The sequence below is a fragment of the Talaromyces proteolyticus genome (assembly GCF_021365285.1).
Source record: "Talaromyces proteolyticus strain PMI_201 chromosome Unknown BGW36scaffold_4, whole genome shotgun sequence".
Classification (NCBI taxonomy): domain Eukaryota; kingdom Fungi; phylum Ascomycota; class Eurotiomycetes; order Eurotiales; family Trichocomaceae; genus Talaromyces; species Talaromyces proteolyticus.
In genome coordinates this window covers 398494-419617 of record NW_025764280.1, presented here as the reverse complement: position 1 = coordinate 419617, position 21124 = coordinate 398494, and the positions used below count along the sequence as shown (strand labels likewise).

Genomic DNA, 21124 nt, shown 5'->3' with positions numbered 1-21124 from the left:
CGCGCGCCATCCACTTTACGCGCTGCAGGTGCAATCGCGACCTTCTCCTTCCTTCGCCGCGACTGGACCTCGCGTCTTTGTAGCAAATGCACTATTCTCACTACCCCATCACAACTTGGTCACCGCCAGACCATCGATCACCAGCCAAAGCGACTTTCCCTTCAGGAGAAACTAATATGGGCAGTTTTATGATTTGCGGTTGATTCGGTTCTCCACAGCAATGAGTGCTGCTTCTCATTATTTTCTTACTATTCATTCATAGCGTCCCTTTGTCCTTTCCGCCATGGTGGAAATCCTCGCATTGCCGGCTCGTCCGCCAACTCCCCCAAGGGCATCCCATGCCCTTTTTAGTCGAGATGGAGACGGTTTCCAAGGCCGACCCAACGTACTCAATACTCCCGGGGAGTCCCCTTCCACGGCGGAATCGACTGTTTTGAGGTCTAGCAAGAAAGTGAACTTTTCACCCATCACAAGCTATATAAAGCCTCTGAATTCTTCAAATTCAGCATCTGCCCAGAATAGCGCAATACGCTCGATTCCTCGTTCCAATGAACGAAAACCCGCGAAATCCATCCTCAAAACTACGAGCACCACGGTGCCAGACCCGTCCGCGATCCCTGTAGAAGGAAGCCAACCACAAACATTCGCTATGCTATTGGAGTCTGCAATGCAACAACTGGCAGGGGAATCTTTGAGCTCCCGGGTAGATGCTTACAGGCATCTTTTAGGGACGTCCAAGGCCTATGAAAACATTCCAGAGCAAAGCTTGATGGCCTCGAAAGTCGGCCCCTTAGCCCAATATATCCAGCGTGACATCGGTCGAGATATTCGCAAGGGAGAAGTTGTAGGGATGAATGTGGTCACAAACGCCTTGAAGTTGGCGATGTATATTATGTGGAACGAAACACTTGGTGCTAATCTTCCCGATGACTTCAAGATTTTCATGGTCGACCACGCTTTAGGGGCTCTGCAGGACGCCAAACTCCCTAAAACTGTGCTGAATCACTACGCACACGTTCTCTGCATGCAAACATTTCCTCCGAAAATAATGACGAACTCCCGTGTAACACGTATTTTGGCTGTGCTAAGCGACATTACCGAGCGCATCAGCGGAAATGGGATTATCTCACAGCGTTTTGGGATCTATACGCGCTTGCTCAGCCAGTCAAAGATTACCATGGCCTCACAAGCCTCATTATGGGTTGAAAATTTGATTTCAGGTCTTCTGCATACATTCAAGGATGCAAGATCAAAAGCCTTAGCATTCGGTAAGCAGGTTTCCGTCTTGCTTGGCCCGAACTTGAATGTATCGAAGGCTGTCTTAGACGTTTTCAGCAAAGAAATTTCTCAAGGCCGAAGACTTGTATCAGAAATCTGCGAGAGAATGTCACGGATGATGTCTTCCGTTGAGAGTGGTGTGCATGTTCCCGAAATATGGAGCACCATTGTCTTGCTGCTGAGAAGCAAACGGTTCAATATTGAGAAATGGGAATATTTTAAGGAATGGGTTCTTGTTCTGCAGCGATGCTTCAACTGTAGCGAGTCGTCAATCAAGGCGCAGGCTATTTATGGATGGAATCGATTTGTCTACGTCATTACTTGTAGCGATGACACAAGTAATAGTATGATGAAGATGCTCACCAAACCAATTATATCACAATTTGATCGCAGAAAAAGTGAAAAGTCGGCCACCAATATCAGTCCGATCATACTGTCTAGCTACTACAACCTTCTCTACTACGCATTTCGTCCGAGCGCGTCTTATGAGCATATCGACTTCATTTGGGAAGAATATGTAAACCAGCCGCTTGTCAACATCTTCACCACTAGCTCGCAGCTGAACGATGCTGCGTGCAAAGCACTGAGTTCTTTACTTTGGAGTAATCAGCCCAAGCCATGGGTAGAAAACAAGCTCAACGAAGTACAAAAGATGGAGCCAGAACATCTACTTCCAATTGATTGCAAATGGACCAGAACTCGCATTGTGTCGATTCTCAGGGTTTTTGAGGCTCTATTTGGGACAGCTACATGGCGACCTGGAAATGACACAACGTCAGACATCGCCATCGCCTGGACTAATCTCTGTAAAGCACTAGCAGACGCGTCAAGCAAGGAAATTAAAGCTTCGGCAGAGTTAATGCAAGCAATAGCAAGCGTTCTTGATATTTTCCAACGCCTTCGACTTGGAGCCCCGGCTTCATTGAATGCTGAAACCAACGATGAGTTCTTAGATCGGTTTACGTTCCTATCCAGAACACTTATAGCAGCGATTGGGCCATCTCCATTTACCGAAAAGCTACTTCTGAAGACTGCCCAAGAAACTTTTCAAGCTGACAATACCCCAACACATCGTCGCGCAAATATCGATACCAACCTTGACAGCCCTTTCATGTATATTTTCCGCATCGTTAGTTCTTCCGGCGAGATCTCAGAGTCATACGAATTCCATCTACATTCAGTTCACAGTTTATTGGAAGCTGCATGTAGCGGCCGACAATCAAGAGGGTCTCGTCTAGAATTTCTCGAGAGATGCATCCAACTGCCACTAATTGAAAGCAATATTGCTCCAGTGCTGAATCGCTGTATCTGGGAAGCTACTGCAATGTTGACGATTAATTGCCTGAACTCTTTCCCTATGGAGACACCTAGAGATCGAGATGGTACCATCTCGCGCGATTATGATAATGTTAAGACGGTTCTCACCCGCGGGTTACAATTTACAATGGCTTTTGAGACATGGAATTCGCTCCTTGACGCTTATGTACGCACTGTTCGGACCGAACGGGGAGAACGTGGTATCGCGACACTCATTATTGAGCCCATAGCTGCAAATTTGCTACAATTGACTCGCGCCGTGTCATATGCGCCCTTGAAGGCCCTTATTGGTCAGGCTTTATCACTTCCTTATTGCCAACAAAATGAAATGCGGCCATCACTAGCTGGCTTTAACCGTGGAACTCCGCCGTTCAATAAAGCATTCTTCCCAGATAAGCTTTTTGAACTTGTCTCCAAGGTTATGGAGGATGCTTACGAGCAATTCAAACCTGAGGAGAGCTTAGCAGTGGCGGAGGTAATTGAATCCTTGACATCTTGGCTAGGAAGTGGCGTCCCACAGTTTCGTTCCAATATTTTGGACAAACTTCAACTTTGTCTGTCTTTGTGGCTACAGGACTCTAATCGCTATATAACTTCGGAAAAGGGTTCTGACAATAGACTCATGACTGCAGTAAGTCCGTTTCACAAAACATCTATGGTCATGTGGCTAACCAGATAGTGCCGGAAATTTTCTGGGGCTATTGCAAATGTTTTACAGACAACTATACAGCACGATGATGAGTCCCTTCGCCTTTATGAAACCGTCGTTTCAGCTGGTCTGCAATCGGTACACAAATCAACAGCGAACCGGTTTATTGAAATGTGGAATAATACTTTCGGGGTACAGGATCTTGCAACGTATCCTCTCGCGGTTCAAACTGCCCTTCAAAAACTTGACCCTTTTGTTGAATTGCGGTTGCCATGCCCCTTATCAAGTCAGGCCAGTTCTCAGGTATATACACACATCCACCCTTAATATTTCTTAATTGGTTTGCAATGTTGACTTGTCTATAGGACTATGAAATTCCAGACTTGGTGGAGTCTCAAGATACCAATTGTAGTTTTGACTCCGCTCAAGAACTTGTAAGGGATAACTTGAAAAATAAAAATCGGCGGAAAGTGCGGCCCTCTATCTTCAGCTCATCTCCAATTGTACAGCCTGAGGTATGGAATGAAGACTCGCTACCAAAAAGGCCTACCGATGTTACCCCAAGACGACGGCTTCGCCATGATAACTCTCAAATCCAGTTCATCGCAGTGGAATCATCACCCCTGGCGTCTGACATGGAAAGTCAATTGCTTACAGAGCGTCAGCGAGAAGTAAAGGAGCGGCAGCGTGGCAATACTGCCATATTCCTAGAAGGACTACGGTCTTCCTCGCCTACTTTACCTAGTCCAGCGAAGGAGGAAGGAAACCTGACTCCTGTCCAATTACCCAGTTTGCGGGATTCTGACCGTGTCTCTGATGTTCTACTGACACCCACACTTGCTCCAAACTTACAAGAGAATGACGATGAGTTTCCCGGCTCATCCCCAACTCCTGGCGCGAAGGACAGAGTAGCTTCTGGGCCACAGCAAACACCAGCTATGCAAATTGAAGCCCTAGATGATTTACAAGCGAATCTTGTTTTATCTCCCGAAGCTCAATCACGCCGTGCTCGCCGCCGGCCAGGTCGACCTGTAAGAAAGGCTTCTGCTCTTCAAAGGTCGGAATCATATGCATCGGATCCCGAAAATCAAACTGTGAAGCATGGTGGAAGGCGACGAAGCACAAGAAATACCAAAATTCAGTCATCAGAACCCAACGAAGACAGCGCGGCAGTACATAAAACTCAGTCAAACAAATTGCAAGAGCTGGCCACCTATAGCCAAGACGTACCCGAACTGGAAGATACACCAATCGATGTGATTCCAGATACTTACAATGACGAGTTTGAGAAACAACTTGCTTCGCAGCTTGGCCAAGATCTGGAACTAGCTGTAGATATGCAAGATATCGAAAATTCCCCGTCTAGCAGCGGAACTCCACTAGCTGGTCCGGCTATCAGGAAAAGAAAACGGGATGCTAATGCCGAAATTTCCCCGATGCCAGTCCGAGGAAAACGAAGATCTCTTAGGCATAAAGCTGCTGACGCTAAGGACGTTGAAAGAAAGCCCAGTGAAGATATCACAGCTAGGAAATTGCCAACCGATCAACCAGGAATTGGAGCAGCTGATGCCGAAACGCCGCAACCGTCTCCCGCCAAAAACAGTAGACCTTCCGAAATCACTACCGATAATGTGATAATCTCTGGTTCAAGGAGCAGGCGTCATCATGGAAATGATGCTTCTAATCTGCCCTCCTCTCCAGCTCAAGTTTCGCCACCGTCTTTGAAACGGCGAAGATCTCTACGTCTTAATGGTGTAGGAGGCTCCGATATGGAACCGGCGTTGGACACTCCTAAAAGCAAGCCGCAGCAGTCTCCCTCAAAATCAGTTAATGAAAATCCCTCATCACCATTGACGAGATCCTCTGCCAGGAAATCCCGCGCCTCTATGGTTTCTCTTACTCGTGATATAATTAATCAAGCTGGTGCTGCTACAAATGATGTCGAGACAGAAAGTACTCGTCTGGAGGTATCAGACCAGGCTATTGAAGCCCTTCCAGAACATCAGCCGCAAACAGCACACATCGGATATAACGTTGATGTTAGTATGGAAGACGCAACTAGTAGTATTCCATCCATGAGGACAGACCGTGAGGAAAGCAGCAATTATGTTTCGCTGGCAACACAGACTGACGGTGGTGTCGAAAATAATGGAAATCCAGCAAATAATATTCTCGACACTCTTCGGAAAGTACTCGATGACGTCAAAAATGGTACCTTTGGAAGAGAAGTTCTTAGGGAAATGGATGACCTATTATTCGACATTCGGGTTGAAGCTATTAAAAGAAGTCACACCTGAAATTTTCTTTCTTTCTTTCTTTATCTTTGATTTGGGACTGCCGTGCATAGCGATGGCGTTTGGTCGGCAACTTTTATTATGACTTGTCTATATGCAACAAGAAAATACCAAATGGCGGAAGGGTTGTATAAAATATTGCTGTAATAAAACACGAGCATTTTTGAGCATCCAACATTGAAAGCAAGCGTATACCTTTTTTTCAATCACATTCACGCGAATTAATTTTATATATGAACCAGCGTGCGATTCACCTTCAAATGTTAAAGAAATACATAATTTTACATAATTGAGTACGGTAGGTTTGCCAATTGTAGTAGATGTTCCATGTTCTGTCTGGTATTACACACATGCGTTATTTGAGAAAAAAAATTGATTCGTTCGTCAAGACTGTATGTTATGAGAAAGAAGAGGTCCGATAACAATAATATACATTAGCAATGAATGAATGCTACACAATGATGAAAGACTGGTGGAGACGGATTCCGGCGGGCATTAATTAAGTTTGGGCCCCTCCTTCTCCTCGATCAACGAATAATAGACTGACTGACTACACGTCAACAACTGCCCCCTCACCTCAACTCAGCAACTAAACCATCTTACCTCATCCTGTCCTACCAGCAACTTTCGACTAATCCCATTACTCTTTTTTCCTTTCAATTACTTTTCTGTTACTGTCCATCCTTCCTTTTCTCAAGAGTCAGTTACCCCGCTTCTTGCGATAAGATAAAACCAGCAATTGTCAGACAAGCTATTTGAGCGCGGCACTACACATCAACGATGGATCGTAGCAACAAGCCTGCCTCAATTGGCGTCGGGGCGTCTATTCCTCAGCCGACTGTCAAAGTTAATGGAAATGCCATTGAGGCCACACTTCCAACAGGAGAGTCGGTGTCGGTGCATCTGTATGGCGCTACCGTCACCTCATGGAAGCTCGCCAATGGACAAGAACAGCTGTTTGTCAGTTCCAAGGCTATCTTGGATGGATCCAAAGCTATTCGCGGTGGTATCCCCGTTGTATTTCCGGTGAATCCGAACTCTTCCTTCGTTGTGTAGGTCTGCTTGCTGATGGACTTTATTCTTACCAGGTCTTTGGCCCACCACCTCCAAACCACGCCACGTCAAGTCTTCCACAGCATGGATTCGCTCGCTCGCAGAACTGGGAGTTTCTCGGAAAGTCGTCGTCGGAATCACTCGGGAAGAAGGATTCTACGGTCAAGCTAGACTTTGGCCTGTCGTCTAGCATGTTGAGTGAGCAGTTTCGCAAGGCGTGGCCATACGAATTCGGACTTGTATACAGCGTCATTCTCAGCCCGGAGAGCCTGGAAACATCTATACACGTCCAAAACAAAGGATCTCAACCATTTGACTTCCATGTGTTGCTGCACAACTATTTCAAAATTCCTGTAAGTTCGCGGCGCGTAAATGTCGGGCAAGGGAGCCACTAATTTTGTCAACAGGACGTCTCGAAAATTCGTGTGCAGAATCTCCAGAGCTTGACCTATACTGACAAGACGGACAATGCGAAGAACAAGCAGGAAACCTCCAAGGAAATATCCATTACAGGCGAGACTGATCGTATCTACTTGGATACCGACCCCACTGCTCCCGTTAGTATTACACAAGATGGCAAAGCTCTCTTCTCAATCACCAGAGAGGGTCTCAACACGGTCACGGTCTGGAACCCTTGGGTGGAGAAGGCTAAGGGCATGAGTGACTTTGGGGATGAGGAATATAAAGGCATGGTTTGCGTCGAGCCTGGTGCTGTCAAGAGCTGGCAAGTGTTGGAGGGAGGCGATGCTTGGGAAGGCACTCAGACTATCCGACCAAGGCTGTAAATAACCTGTCTTGGACTCATGCAACTTGGAGACAATCACTACATAGTGTAAGAAAATAGCACGGATATGCGAATTTGTATGTATCACGGAGTTGAAGACAGCAACATAGACAATGGCAGCCGGATATGAGATGCAATTTATCGGCTACGGGAAACTTAGTTAATATTTTCCTTTTCGGCATGCTGCACATTGCTCACTCCACCGTGCTCGCCACAATAAATACTGAATGATGATGATCTATCCGGATCGAGCACTTTTTTGAATGACATATATACCTAAATTTGGGCAAGTAAACAGATCGATACACTCGCGACGATGGTCAAGGGGTTACGATACGGTCCTCCCATGGCATAGATTACAGAATCTTGCTGCATATTGGCATAGACCGTGACCCGGGTTCGAATCCCGGTCGTCGCACTAAACTTTTTTGTATATATATTTTATATATTTTTTGTGTTAGAGAAAGAAGGATATGTATGAAGTTCTTTCTAATGGAGATCTCTGACGGGTTTGAACTATCTACTGAGGTGGAGAGGCGTCTCACCGCCAACCTGCCAATTCGGGAAGCGTAAAGCCAGTTTTCCTATCCACATATAAAATATATCATTCAGTGCATTTCTACTAGACCTAATGCGAGTCTTTTACGACTTTCAAAGTGGCCTCAAGTAAACTGCATGTGTCCTCACAATCGCTACTATAAATTAGACGAGAGGATGTGTCATCTAAAACCAGTACATGTATCCGGCGAGAGATACAAACATTAATAATCGGACACCTCCAAGGCCTGACTGAAATAGCACCATTCTCTGGTTTTGACGAGCTGCGCCCGTATTAAGTAAGAACCCTACTTACTACTGGTATAGTCCGGCCAAACGCTCAATGTTGTCCGGAAGTGGTAAACAAAATTCGCACCGCACGGTCATGACTTCTCACATGCGTAAGAAGAACAGTGATAGATTCCCGGCACATCCCTGGCGCGTTCGACTCGAAAAGATTCAGTCTGCATATAATAGAGTACCGAAGTGTTTTCTTGAGCAAGATCCTACGTAGCTCCAGCGAAGAATCTCAACTCTTGTTTGCCCGAGATAGCCGACAGTGGCAGGCTTCACATAAACTCAATTTTTGCTGAATAATCTCAATTAACGTGTGCAAAGTTTGACACGTACTATCAATCATGTGACTAAAGCTGGAGAAGACCGTATAAACCGTCAAATTTGCCGGTTTTGGATCGTCACAGCTTCTGCTTATACGGTTTCTTATCAGGTATTACCGGTTTACATTTTGCTTCTCAGGTCCGGTTGACGGTTTATGCCAAATCATGCCGCTAATGCACCGTATACAGCTCTACGCAGGGTTCATGCGTTAGTGTCAGTGGCAAGGTTTTACTGCCTTGCTGTCTGGCGGAGTCGCCGAACCCATGATGTTGTTAGATTGATTCAGAGTTATAAGACTAAGAAATCAACAAGAGGGCACTCATGACATCACAAGGTAGTTTCAACTCATATTAAAGCATTTATGTCTAACCGCGAGAAGCGAACATATAGGGGGAATATTTTTCTTCCCACTTTATTTCCAGATGATGGTGCTTGCCCATTCTCCGACTCGCTTGATCTTCAACGGCATCCCATCATGAGGTTTGGTTGTGACGATTCCTGATGGGACAGGAACATAACTGGGATTTTCCAGTTCAATATCAAAGGCGCCTATAAAGGCTGCTACCAAAGCTCGTAGCTCTCCCTTGGCAAAACCTTGCCCGATACAGCTTCGTGGGCCGTGCAAAAAAGTCATAACACAGTAGTTGTTGGTCGCACCTCCGGTTTTATTGGGCTTTCCGGTCTTCTCATCGATCCACCGCTCGGGTTTGAATTCTTCTGAGTCGGCGCCCCAGAGGTCTGGAGAACGATTGATCGCCCAAGGTGACATGAAGATTCGAGTTCCCTTGGGAATATGAGCGTCGCAAATGGTTGTATCGCGAGCAGCAACGCGACTTGTCAGCGGCACGGTGGGGTATAATCGAAGAGTTTCGTTGCACACCGCATTGAGGAGGGGTAGAGACTCGAGGGTCTCTGCGAGGTCAAATTCAGCATTTGCTTCCGGATTGTGAGGAATATTAGCCCGAATTTCTTCTCGCAGTTGCAATTGAATGTCCTTGTGAATAGACAGAAGGTAAACCACCCAAATGAAGGTTGATGAGGTGGTTTCATGACTAGAGAGGATTTTAGAAACGCGTTTGGAGAGTAAAAAGAAGAGAGAAGGGGGGGGGAGTTCGGAAACGGCGTAACTTACCCAGCTGCGAGGAAAGTCAAAAGTTGATCAACCAGATCATCATCAGAAAACATGTTAGATTCTAACAAGGTCGACAGAAGATCTTTGGATCCCTCGCTTCCTGCTTTAAGAGATTGCTTCTTCTCCATTATCAGATTCTTGCAGATAATCCTTAGTTGATTGGTTCTGCGTGTGAGGTTCTGATCGTGACTGCGAAGGAAAACCTTGGCAAATGACTTGAGGCCCGCCATCCAGAGCCCAAACAGAATTCTATTCTGGATGGAAGATGGGTCTGTAATAAAGTCGTAGTGTTCAACCAATTCATCATCAAAATTGCTTAGTACATTAAAATCTCGTCCAAGACCAGCAATTCCAATCATGTCCAACGTCACCTTAGACGACCAGAAGTTGACGTCCACATAGCCAGTAACAGCCCCAGATCCATCGACGGTCGGCGAAACTCCGAAAGTTTCAGTCGAGATCCTTTCGGTCAAGGCAACCGACTTACTCCAGAAAATGGGGTAGAGATTTTTAATCGACCGGAAACTGAAACTTGGCATGATGTTCTTTCTCTGGAACTTGTGTAGATCGCCTTCCACCACAATCAATCCTTTTCCCAAGACACGAGAGAGAAATTCCGCCCCGGGGCGAGGCTTTTCAAAATCATAGGGATGAGCGACCAAGATATCCGCCAGAGTCGCGGTGCTCGTTAAGATGAGACTTTCAGAGTTAAAGAATCCTCGAAATAAGATGATCCCGTTATTTGGTACCGTCTTATGAACGTTCAAGAGACGATCGCCGAGCGGTCTCTGGAACGTCAATAAGGCATGATTTATCAGAGGATAGCCTCCCTGTTTGCGGATAAGAGTCAATTATTAGTATTCGAGTATTTTTCTCAGAAAATTCGAAAGTCAGGTCAGATGCTTACCTTCAGGCGAGGGAGATGGCGGAGGGGACTCAGGAGATATGGATATAGCACAACCTTGTAGGTAGCAAATAAAACGAGATTGGCGCCGACGAGCTGCGCCAAAATCAGATTCAAAGGCCATGCTGGCAACGAATGATGGCAAATCGCTAGAAGCATCAAATTGGTCGCCAGGACGGCAAAATAATAAGAACTCGACGAGGCCGCCATGTTGGAAAGAGTGTTTCTCAAGAGTGTTTCTCAAGAGTGTTTCATCCCATAGGTTTACTCATCTTCAGCAGTCATGACAAGAAGAAGATTCTCAGGCGGAGACTTATAAGGGGTTTTCGAACATCCACCAAAGGCATACGTCGTCAACTGTGATGGCTGATGCAACGTGCCTAGGTATTACTCCACTCCTAGCACCGAATATTGGGAAGGCGATTTGGGAGGCGTTCTGCCGAGGTTGCGCACTCTAAACTAAACTCCTCTAGCACTGGCGATCTACATCAAGGAGCTGTGGATCCCAAAAATGTTCTAAATAACAGTGATTACAAACGTCTTGCGTATTCTCTCACAAGAAAGTGGTTCTGCTTAGGTTGACAGCGTTGAAAGGACGATGACGTCCAAGAGGTTGTCGACTTAATTAATTGGATGAATAATACAAATCTACATGATTGGATATCGACTTCCCGCCATGTTGAAAGTGAGGTCGCAAGTGGGATAGTAGGCGGGCAATAGACTCGATAAACCATTTCAAATTGTGTAAAATGTTAAATCGTAGTTAGACTGTGGATGACTACATTTTCATTCTTTGTACCTCCGTAAAAAGAGCCGTACGTTTAGTCGTCCTATTTGTGGGGCAAGTCGCTTTAACCCCAGTTTCTCGGGAGTCGGCTGTCGGGAATAATTTGGATTGGTTTTGGCTGCCCTGATGTGGCTTACATTGATAGGACGAGTTGTCGGCAGTTCTTCACATGGTTTCTCAGTAATATGGTCTAACCAATAACCCTCTCCCGCCGGTTCGGCTGGTCTGTTTCAGCGTGCCGAAAAATCCATCGATGGGCCAGGTTTTAAGAACACCGGATCGATTTGACTTTGATCCTGAGAATGCTTCAAACCAGGTTCCAGGAATGCGAGTTGTTGAGCTAGACCCGGCTAGACTTTCCGAGAATGACGTTAGGAATCAAAATACTTCCTATAACACTTGGAAAGAATCAGGAACGACGCTTCACTGATAACCTAACGAACACCGCAAACTCGTATTTTGTATCTAGAATGAAAATTAGATAAGTACAGACTGCTAGCAACTTTAACGCTACTAACCTTCTGATTGTGCAAGAGGGCGTTAAAGTGTGGTTAATAGACAAAAGGGTCTTTGCTGCATTCCGCAGTTAGACTCCTGTCAGGACCTGATACTAGGTGATACTGATATTTATTGATGATATTTGATGAGAAGAGCACTTCCGGATGAAAACCCTCGGAGTTGGAGTATACTATGTAATATAAGTTATATATGATCATCGTATAAAGAGCAAATATAGAACATTGACAAATCACTATAAATTGTAGGTGTAACTGCCTTCTTTTATGGTAAGTCATACCGCCTTCTACAAACGAATTAATATAGATATCATATACTAATCCAAATGGCCTCTCGCACCTATTAGGAAGAAACTTCGTGAGCCCTCAACAATCTGGTAAAGTCATGTCGTACACTGTAGTTTTTAATGGAATGGAATGCTGTATCGAACATTTGGCTAGATGTTCCCGAGTCCGCTTTTAATCTGGTGTGCCTATGTCTAGAATATTCAATGAGCTTCATACAATGAGCTTCTCAAGCTGGGATCCAGAATCGGCACTGATTACAGTAACCGCAACCTGTCATTTACCAATAGCCACCATATTTTCAGCCAGTTTGCTTTGATCAGCTCTATCACAGCATTGCGCAATGCTTGTGAAAAAAGATAGTTGAGGCAGTCTCCGTAGTAGCTCGAAGCACAAATGCTGCGCTGGCGATCGATTCCGCGAGGATTACCACCGAAGCACGATATGATCTCGACAAGTCGTTCAAATACATTATCTGAACGGGGACATCTCGCCCCACAGACATGTTAACCCCGCGTTATGTAGTACGGTTTGGGCCTGGAGTGGGCATCGGCGGGCTTAGGGGTTCCACCTATACCCATGATTGTGCCTCGATGACTATCCACTATATTTCTGGCCCCACCGAGTGACTGGATGCTGCTTATCCTCCAGTCCTAGATAGTCCATGTTTTGTATAGAATACAGCCTGTACTGTTCAATGAGTTTATTTGAATAAGTCGTGCAGTGGAGATGGCGACTAAGGTGACGAAAAGCATAAGGTAGGCACACTGTGCAAGTTTTAGCCGTCCTCATTTGCTCATTGGAGCCTAGTGTTGCGACCTAACTCAACTATATTAGCATAAGCAATTATAAAGTCCAATTATTTAGTTTCTTAGGCTACGAAAGAGGTGGACGGGTAGTTATTCATGTCGTTCAATCGTTCTCAGCAATGATATTTATAAAACTGTGCTTCAAATTCACTTGACTCACGTTGCGAAGAGCTCAGACTCTGCACCAATCTTTCTAGAGAGATGAATAGGAACAACTTGAGAGACGAAGCTATCATTAGATGTTACTAAAAGCTGTTTTCTAGTCTCTAACGAGTTCAAGGTCGCATATTCCGAAAGGCAATGACTGCAGTAAGAGCAACACGCCCCAGCCAAGGAAATGTAGATTGTCTAATCTTGGGTTCTGATGCTGCATTACTGCTCATGGTTATCACCCACCGTGCGACCTTCCAAAATTTAACGAACCAGAGCAGGGTAGATACAAAACTCTCACAGGCTGCATTCAACATACGTTTGAAATTTCTGTTATATCCATAAATTTTTCCGTCACCAATGTCGACTGTCCGAGGCCTGATAGACACAAACGAGTGAAAATTGATAGCGATCGGATCAGGGGTGTGAAAATAGAGCAGCTGTACCATTCCCTGCGCGACGAGATTCCGAGCTTGGATAAGTCTCTTCTTACTAAGTTGGAGATCTTGCAACGTGCGGCCAACAGGGTTGAGAATTTGAGTAAAGGCAACGAGGAGCTTCGAGTCCAGCTACGCAGTATGGCTATTAAACTTCTGCAAAGACATGTAGGGCAGTTCGCAGGACAAAAGTGCCCTGAGAATATTGATTAATTTGCACATTTTTCGACCGGGAAAAACAGCGAATCCTTAAATCGGAACTGCAGAAACCCTCGAGCAGGTACAGAAGATCACAGTCGAAACAATTTGTATCGATAAGGAGGTTGCTAAAATAGCCGTTGAGGCACTGACGAGGCAAGTCCGACTTTTTCCCCCCTCAACAGAGACATCCCACGATGTATGTCTACTAAAATAAAAAGAGTTTTTAGGGCGCATCCATATGAAGAGCCTTCATATAGTGTGGTTAGAATAGAGGATCTTTGAAGTTCTTCGATATTCAAAAGTGTATGGAAGGCTCTAGTCTGCCGAACCGCATATCTGTCATATAAACTGGGAATACTATGTCTCCATGATAGATTTTAAAAATTAACACACAATTAATATAAATTGTTTGGACGTGCGCGTCTCATCTCTATTTGTCTCACTCTGACCGCTTTCTACGTACGCAAGTTTATTATAAAAAGTGTTTCCTCACTAAGTAGAGCAAACCTAAAATCGGAGACAATTGTTTATCTGCACCGTGCTAGATGCCAAAAAACAGATTGAGAGCGTTCTGCATAAGAAATAGTTGCAAGTATCTGAGAGTTTATGCGACGCAGAATTTTGCTTCATCAGGCTATACGAGGCTGTTCCCAAATGAGTTGAGTTTCGAACAACGTGATTTACAGAGATAAATTTATGAGATGGACACCTAATTGCGTACCTTCAAATATGAAAAGGGGTTGTTTAAGATACAAATCATGTATTGATGTTGAAACCGGAAGATATTACCGTTCCGCGACAGTAAAGTATGAATCATCTTTAAGGATCGATTACAATTGTCTGGCCTGTGAAACAATCTGACTCTGGCCCTGCCAAGACTCCCCCAACAAGCCTCGCGACATCGCCTGGCATACATACACGCTTTCCTGCGCCCTTGAGCAATCATCAGCTTTGCAGCGAGGGTGAAACAGAGAAAGAGTCCGAGAACATTAACATCAAACATTCCTCATACCATTCTAGGTGATATTTAAATCTTTTTTATTTGGCAGACCCCGGCGTTAGCAACCATGACGGTGAGCGGTCCCAGTTGTCTGATAGACGAATCGATTCAGAGCTTGTACTTGGACGGCATTGGAGTGGTGACGTCTGCCACTACGCCAATTGCAGTGTCAGATCCATGTCACTCATTAATCGATCTGATAACAGAGTCGATGAAGGCTTGATTGGCGGCGAGATCGTTGATGCAGACTCGATATCCGTTAACAGCAAGACGACGTGCAATGGCTTCCCCACTGAGACACACGTCAGGACATACAAAGTCCAAAAATACTCACCTGGCCCAACAACATATATGGCCCACTGAACTCACGTTCCTCGACTAGATCCGGTTACTATGGCAGTCCGTTTCATCATCACGTCTATTGTGGCCTTCGATTTGGTTGGGCAGCTGGAGTTTAGGATGAATATTAGATAGACATTAGAGCTTGAGCATTTGAGAGCCTCAATACTTGGGAGAGCCCTCTTCGCTGCCCTGATCTATAACCGTAAGCTGAACTGTATCTACGACCTGCTCGAAGGTTACGATTCTCACAAGACAGCACTGCTGTTACTGACCGTGTGTGTATGCGGGGTAAGCCACCCATGTTCTCATGTGCGGCGTTTACGGAGTAGACACAGAAGAGAGGAGTCATCACAAGTCATCACAGACTACTCCCTGCAATCGACATTCTTAAACCTATGACGATTGGGGTTTTACCATTTCAAGTATCTTGGAGTAGGGAAATGCGAGGCGAACCAAAGCTAGGGAAAAGACAAAAGCTACATGTAGTAACTGATGAGCGGAGTTAAGACGCATTAATTTCATGGCGTTATATGTCCACGAAAACCCCGCTCAGGACAGCATCCTCGGCCAGAGAAGCCGTCCAAGGCCATGTATCCACATCCAGGTCACTGTGTAAAGACACCACTTCTCAAGAACAAAGTAGTATTTCCTGGACCGTTAGTAGTATTAGCTTCTGAAGATAATAAGAGTTCAGAATACGATTTTTGAAGTCCTCGCGTTGTACCATTCTGAACTCTCTTGGGTTTCTTACGAACAATATCCTGAAACATGATTATCGAACGCGACATCAGTATTCCCACGAATGATGGAAGTGTGGTGCTGGCGGACATTTTCCGTCCAATCGATGGCAAGCCAGCTCCTGTGATTATGACTCTTGGACCATATGGCAAAGGGATTCGCTACAAGGACGGCTTCACTCCTCAGTGGAATTGGATGATGAAGACCTACCCCGACATCCTGCCTGGGTCAACTCGGGAGTACATGGTATGGGAAACGGTCGACCCTGAAATTTGGGTCAAATGGGGCTATGTCTGCCTCCGTGTGGATTCGAGAGGTGCAGGGAGATCGCCTGGTCTGCTGGACATCCTTTCCCCCCGGGAGACACAGGATTACTACGATGCTATTGAGTGGGCAGGTATACAACCTTGGAGCAATGGCAAGGTCGGGCTCAATGGCATATCATACTACGCAATTAATCAATGGCTTGTAGCATCTCTACAGCCACCTCACCTGGCAGCTATGATCCCGTGGGAGGGAGCTGCTGATTTCTACCGCGACTTTGCTCGCCACGGAGGCATCTTAAGCAATGGCTTTCTCGACGTATGGTACCCGCGCCAGGTGGTATCAGTTCAGCACGGAAATCCCGCTGCCCACATGGATGTATGGCTGGATGATCTAGCTTCGGGGCCACAGAGATTGACCGAAGGGGAGCTTTCGAAGAACCGAACTGAACCTCTCCACAATATCCTCGACCATCCGCTAGATGACCAGTTCTACCGAGACCGTTCGCCCGACTGGTCACGGGTAACAGTTCCTTTCCTCAGTGCAGCAAACTGGGCCGGCTATGGCCTGCACACTCGCGGCAACTTCGAGGCATTTACACAGGCCGCCTCGACCCAAAAATGGCTAGAGTGCCATCCTGGCCGTCACGAAGAGTGGTTCTACCTTGATCGTGGCATGGTCCTCCAGAAACGTTTTCTTGACCACTTCCTGAAAGGCGAGAATAATGGGTGGCAGAACGAGCCGCCAGTACTTTTACATATGCGACGGGCATTCTCTGATGAATTCGAACAGCGAAAAGAGATGAGTTGGCCACTGGACCGTACCAAATGGGTCTCAATGTATCTATCGGCTTCGGATACAAGCCTTGAGCGCGACGCACCTCTGCGGGAAACAGCAGTGACGTTCAATGCTCTTAGAGAACCCATAACTTTCATGGGACCCCCTCTGGTTGTAGAGACAGAGTTGACCGGACCACTCGCCGCTAAGCTTTTCCTGTCACCAAGCACAATTGACGCCGACTTGTTCCTCACTTTACAGGCCTTTTCACCAGATGGTCGCGAAGTAGACTTTCAAGGCACAATCGATCCTCGCACACCCCTGGCACAAGGCTGGCTACGCGCTTCGCACCGCAAACTGGATCCTTCCAAGTCAAAGCCTTATCGTCCGTATCACAGCCACGACGAGATCCAACCACTGCGACCGGATGAAGTATACGAGTTGGATGTCGAGATCTGGCCGACGAGTGTCATACTGCCGAAGGGGTATCGCTTGGCGCTGCAGATCAGTGGCCAGGACTTTGAGCGCAAATGGGTTGGGCAAGGTAACGAGGCATGGGTCTCTAAAGGGTCCGGGCCATGGCTTCACACAAATAAGACGGATAGGCCTACCGAGATTTTTGGTGGGAAGACAACAATCTATACTGGTGGTGACAGGCGGTCGTACCTGACGCTTCCCATCATAGGTTCTCGTTAAGTATCATGGAGATAGAGTAAACCCAGATAGTTGTGAATAAAACCGTTCATGCCGGTTGCGAAACCAGTGGTAAAGGAGTTTCTGTACGGGAAGAACTGATTCATTGTGTGTCTCAAGTTAACCCTAACCCTAACAAGAGCATATTCAAGAGCTATCACGCAACTAACTGCTCGTCTTAGCTTTACCAACAGACAGGGGTACAAATAGCCAGCTATTTTGTTTTATTTACCATTTTCAGCGATGAAATTCGCTGTCCGGTATGCAAAAGTCATCCCCTAACCAATGCTACAGCCACCACCCGGTCCCTCTCATTAAACTATGTTGATCACATCCAACTGCAAACAATCCTTATATAACTTTTCCCTCCCCGCTTAAAACCATCACGTCTTGGTCCGTTTTAAGCCGACCACGGTGCTCACATTGCCTAGATATAGAGGCAGCGCGTAGAATGGCCCCTTTGAGCATGGCCCAAGATTTGGATTGGGGAGCCCCGATGATTGAATCGCCGTAAAAGTTGTCGTAGATGTTGGAACCGCGGTGGAACTGAGGATCTTGTCCAGTCTCCACGTTCTAGTTGCACTGTCGAACCGTTTCCATCAGCGTATTTTGGGGTACATTAATTTACATCATTAACGAGGCGATGGTTGGTGCTTGAGAAAGGTATCTTTGACGCAGGAGACGAAAGATTGGATATGGCCTCGGCAAAGCTATATTACCCTTTCCGTATTTGCGCAGGAAATGTTTGTCGGTAATCATGAATGCTTTTTTGATTCTCTTGTTATGCATCATTCCCGCAAAGTCTTGATATGGTTCGAAATCGTTTGCAAACTGCTTGCCATTTGGGCCCACGATGATGGAGCCCTGGCTACGAGCGATCGATCGCGAAATGAGAATATCGCCGCACAGGGCCCTTCTTGGGTCGCAGGATTGATATAGGGGCGGAAATCGCACTGTCTCTGTATTTGTTTCCAACATTACCGCTACTTTCAATTCCAATCCGCTTTCCATCACCGACATTGCCTCGAGGCGAATGCACCATTCGTGTGGCACATAATTTCGGGCTTCTGGTGACCTGCCGAATCCACCACTTGCAAGGATGACACCTCTTTTCGCTTTCACGAAAAGCACTTTCCATTCCATTCCACTATTAATCCAGTCAATCTACCCTCTGTATTTACAATGCTTCGAAGGAGTGGAAAGATATGTGCATTCATCACCAAGAAGAATTTTGTAGAAACAGGCTTAGAAACTATCGAATGCGGGGCTAGATCATACGCTTGACCAAAACACGCATATCTCTCAGGACTGAATTAGAATTGTGAAGGGCTACTCTTAGATAATTATATTATCAAACAAAATTATAGAACTACTAAAGAGGAATGTTCACATGGGGTACCCAGCAAAGTGAAGGATCTTGAAAGGAATCGACTTCTTTACTAGTTACTTATCCTTATATTCAAAGGAAAAGTAATGTCAGCCCCAAATTGCGCCTCTAAAGAATGTATTTGAAGTCCAGTGCCTTATCACCATCTTTTCCATTGTCAGTTACTCCTTCATCGATGAGTTTCTGTTTCTTATTGTTCCTTGATCTAAGCAATAGGAAGATGATACCGATGCCTGTCATCGCAACAACTTCCATTGTCAGACTGATCGCGTTACCCAGTATATATCTAGCAAGTCGGCATTAGTTAACTCTTTTAACTCTTCAGACCGCCGGTATGTTTTTTTGGTGTACCATCAATAATGATACGAGGATATAGACTCACCGTGGTGCATCAGTTGATGGGTATATTTGAGAAGAAATCGTACCAGAGACATTTGACAAGGATGCAAAGAGCGGGATTCCAACGCTTCTCTTATAATCTGGTTTGAGGTTATTCGCAATCCAAGTATAAAGTATAGTGTTGTAGACGTATATCCCTAGAATACAGCTTGTTAGCAAAACGTGTTGCATTTTTTGTAGCGGGGAATCAAGTGGTCTCACCCCCGGCACACAAAAACATCGCAAAGTAGCCGGCGCCTGCATTTGATGTTCCTAAAGCGATGGCGTAACCAAGTATAACAGCAAGTGGAGCAACGAAAGCTACTAATGCACGATTTTTAAAGTGATCTGATACCCATGCAGCTGCAAATAACAAGATGCTGCCCCAGAAATATACCGGAATAGTGAGGTAATTCGCTTGCATTGAAGTGTAACTAGTTGCTCTTTATTAGCGCCTGCTTAGACTTGATGGGTATCATTATCGAGTGTTTCAGATCCCCTCGACAATGTGGAACGAATGGGGGAGCATTATTGACTTACCCCATGCCGACGAGAATGGTGGGCAGAAAGGTTGCGAAACCAAACAATGGGATGGAGCTGCAGAAGGCGCACATAGCAGCTATGTATATGTGCACGTCTTTGAAAGCCATTGGTATATACTTCCAAGAAAATTCATCGTCACCCTTGAAGATGATATCTCTTTGCTTTCTTCTCTGCATCAACTCTTTTTCCTCTGTGGTGAGAAACCAGGCATTCTCGGCGTTTTTAGGGAGTGTGAACCATGCAATACCGCAGATCACGACCGATACGCAGCCTTCAATGATAAAAAGCCAGCGCCAGGCTTCTAATCCTAGCCTATCGCCCATTAACTGAATCCCATAGGCAATAAGACCCCCAAATGCCCCCGAGAGGGCTCCCGCAAGATATATGAAAGCAACTCTCATTCCTTGGGCTTCTCTTGAATAGATGGTAGATATGAGAAAAGTCAATCCAGGAAATAGACCAGACTCAAATACTCCAAGAAGAACCCGCAGTGCAATGGTCTGCCCATAGTTCTGGACAAAGCCTGTTCCGAGAGTAACAAGGCTCCAGCAGACGAATGAGATTGGAATCACTATGTTCGCACCCCAGCGTTTCATCCTGTTATGAAGTTAGAGCACACCAGCCGCAGACTGTCGGACTTTTAGCCTACCCTACGACCCAAGGTATCTCAAATACAACGTAGCTGGCGTAGAAGATGGTATTGATGTTCCCGTATTGATTCCCTACCAATCCGAGGCTCTGCTCAAAGCCAAATACTTTGGCGTTGCCTATATTTGATCGGTCAAGAAACAATATGAAGGGCAAGATTGTGATTTGCGGCAACATATAGCGGTCAAATTTGGCCATGACCCGTTTCTCCATTTCGGGATCAATGTAAATCTCGCTTCCCGATGGGACTGGAGTATCGTCAGCTCCAGATAAGCTTACAGCGACCGCACTCTCGCTTTTAGCGTCTTTGAGATCCGACATCATACTGATGCATACAAGGAGAGAGTTTCGTTGTTTCTTTGAAATAGACAAGAATAAACACAGGCGAAGAAATGCATCGAGATAATAGAGGAGAGAACAACAGATATTCTCGTTTTATATAAAGACTTATCGCTATTTCGAGGATTTGGCTACCTTGCTTAGATTTCGATTAAACTTCTGAACGACATTCGGACATAGACAACTAATTGCACCCACGCAGCCCTTATCTAACCCAAACCGGCTTGTTCCAACCGCGATAAACTCAAAAGATACATCGGAGATT

The 21124-nt window shown here is 45.7% G+C and overlaps 7 protein-coding genes and 1 non-coding gene across 8 annotated transcripts; 5 read left to right on the top strand and 3 right to left on the bottom strand.

Annotated features, from left to right (window-relative positions):
* Positions 1-31: 31 nt before the first annotated feature.
* Positions 32-5822, top strand: BGW36DRAFT_315949 (putative telomere length regulator protein). Its single transcript, XM_046212552.1, has 3 exons — positions 32-3226; positions 3275-3547; positions 3610-5822. The coding sequence occupies exons 1-3, from the start codon at positions 284-286 to the stop codon at positions 5539-5541; spliced, it is 5148 nt and encodes a 1715-aa protein (XP_046073939.1). The 5' UTR covers positions 32-283; the 3' UTR covers positions 5542-5822.
* Positions 5823-6318: 496 nt separating this feature from the next.
* On the top strand, positions 6319-7376 carry BGW36DRAFT_292542 (galactose mutarotase-like domain-containing protein; the record flags this gene model as incomplete). The annotated part of the gene is made up of 3 exons (XM_046210921.1): positions 6319-6564; positions 6627-6944; positions 6999-7376. 3 exons carry the CDS (start codon positions 6319-6321, stop codon positions 7374-7376), a joined length of 942 nt encoding a protein of 313 aa, XP_046073938.1.
* A 309-nt stretch (positions 7377-7685) lies between these two features.
* On the top strand, positions 7686-7793 carry BGW36DRAFT_t26. Its single transcript has one exon. It is a non-coding gene; the product is annotated as a tRNA-Gly (tRNA).
* Positions 7794-8942: 1149 nt separating this feature from the next.
* On the bottom strand, positions 8943-10725 carry BGW36DRAFT_292488 (putative P450 monooxygenase; the record flags this gene model as incomplete). The annotated part of the gene is made up of 3 exons (XM_046210918.1): positions 8943-9582; positions 9663-10492; positions 10570-10725. 3 exons carry the CDS (start codon positions 10723-10725, stop codon positions 8943-8945), a joined length of 1626 nt encoding a protein of 541 aa, XP_046073937.1.
* A 2537-nt stretch (positions 10726-13262) lies between these two features.
* BGW36DRAFT_356893 (uncharacterized protein) lies at positions 13263-13762 on the top strand (the record flags this gene model as incomplete). Its single annotated transcript, XM_046213825.1, has 2 exons — positions 13263-13359; positions 13416-13762. The coding sequence occupies 2 exons, from the start codon at positions 13263-13265 to the stop codon at positions 13760-13762; spliced, it is 444 nt and encodes a 147-aa protein (XP_046073936.1).
* A 2098-nt stretch (positions 13763-15860) lies between these two features.
* On the top strand, positions 15861-17567 carry BGW36DRAFT_292276 (peptidase S15; the record flags this gene model as incomplete). The annotated part of the gene is made up of 1 exon (XM_046210902.1): positions 15861-17567. One exon carries the CDS (start codon positions 15861-15863, stop codon positions 17565-17567), a length of 1707 nt encoding a protein of 568 aa, XP_046073935.1.
* Positions 17568-18188: 621 nt separating this feature from the next.
* BGW36DRAFT_356891 (uncharacterized protein) lies at positions 18189-18707 on the bottom strand (the record flags this gene model as incomplete). The annotated part of the gene is made up of 1 exon (XM_046213824.1): positions 18189-18707. One exon carries the CDS (start codon positions 18705-18707, stop codon positions 18189-18191), a length of 519 nt encoding a protein of 172 aa, XP_046073934.1.
* A 352-nt stretch (positions 18708-19059) lies between these two features.
* On the bottom strand, positions 19060-20844 carry BGW36DRAFT_356890 (major facilitator superfamily domain-containing protein; the record flags this gene model as incomplete). The annotated part of the gene is made up of 5 exons (XM_046213823.1): positions 19060-19237; positions 19334-19487; positions 19552-19763; positions 19870-20469; positions 20522-20844. The coding sequence occupies 5 exons, from the start codon at positions 20842-20844 to the stop codon at positions 19060-19062; spliced, it is 1467 nt and encodes a 488-aa protein (XP_046073933.1).
* Between the last annotated feature and the right edge of the window lie 280 nt (positions 20845-21124).

What these genes read in the sequence shown, in the direction of transcription:
- BGW36DRAFT_315949 (XM_046212552.1), top strand. Translation starts at nt 284, where the DNA reads ATGGTGGAAATCCTCGCATTGCCGGCTCGTCCGCCAACTCCCCCAAGG. An exon ending in ACAATAGACTCATGACTGCA is followed by an intron (nt 3,227 to 3,274) that starts GTAAGTCCGTTT and finishes CTAACCAGATAG; the next exon opens with TGCCGGAAATTTTCTGGGGC. An exon ending in CAAGTCAGGCCAGTTCTCAG is followed by an intron (nt 3,548 to 3,609) that starts GTATATACACAC and finishes ACTTGTCTATAG; the next exon opens with GACTATGAAATTCCAGACTT.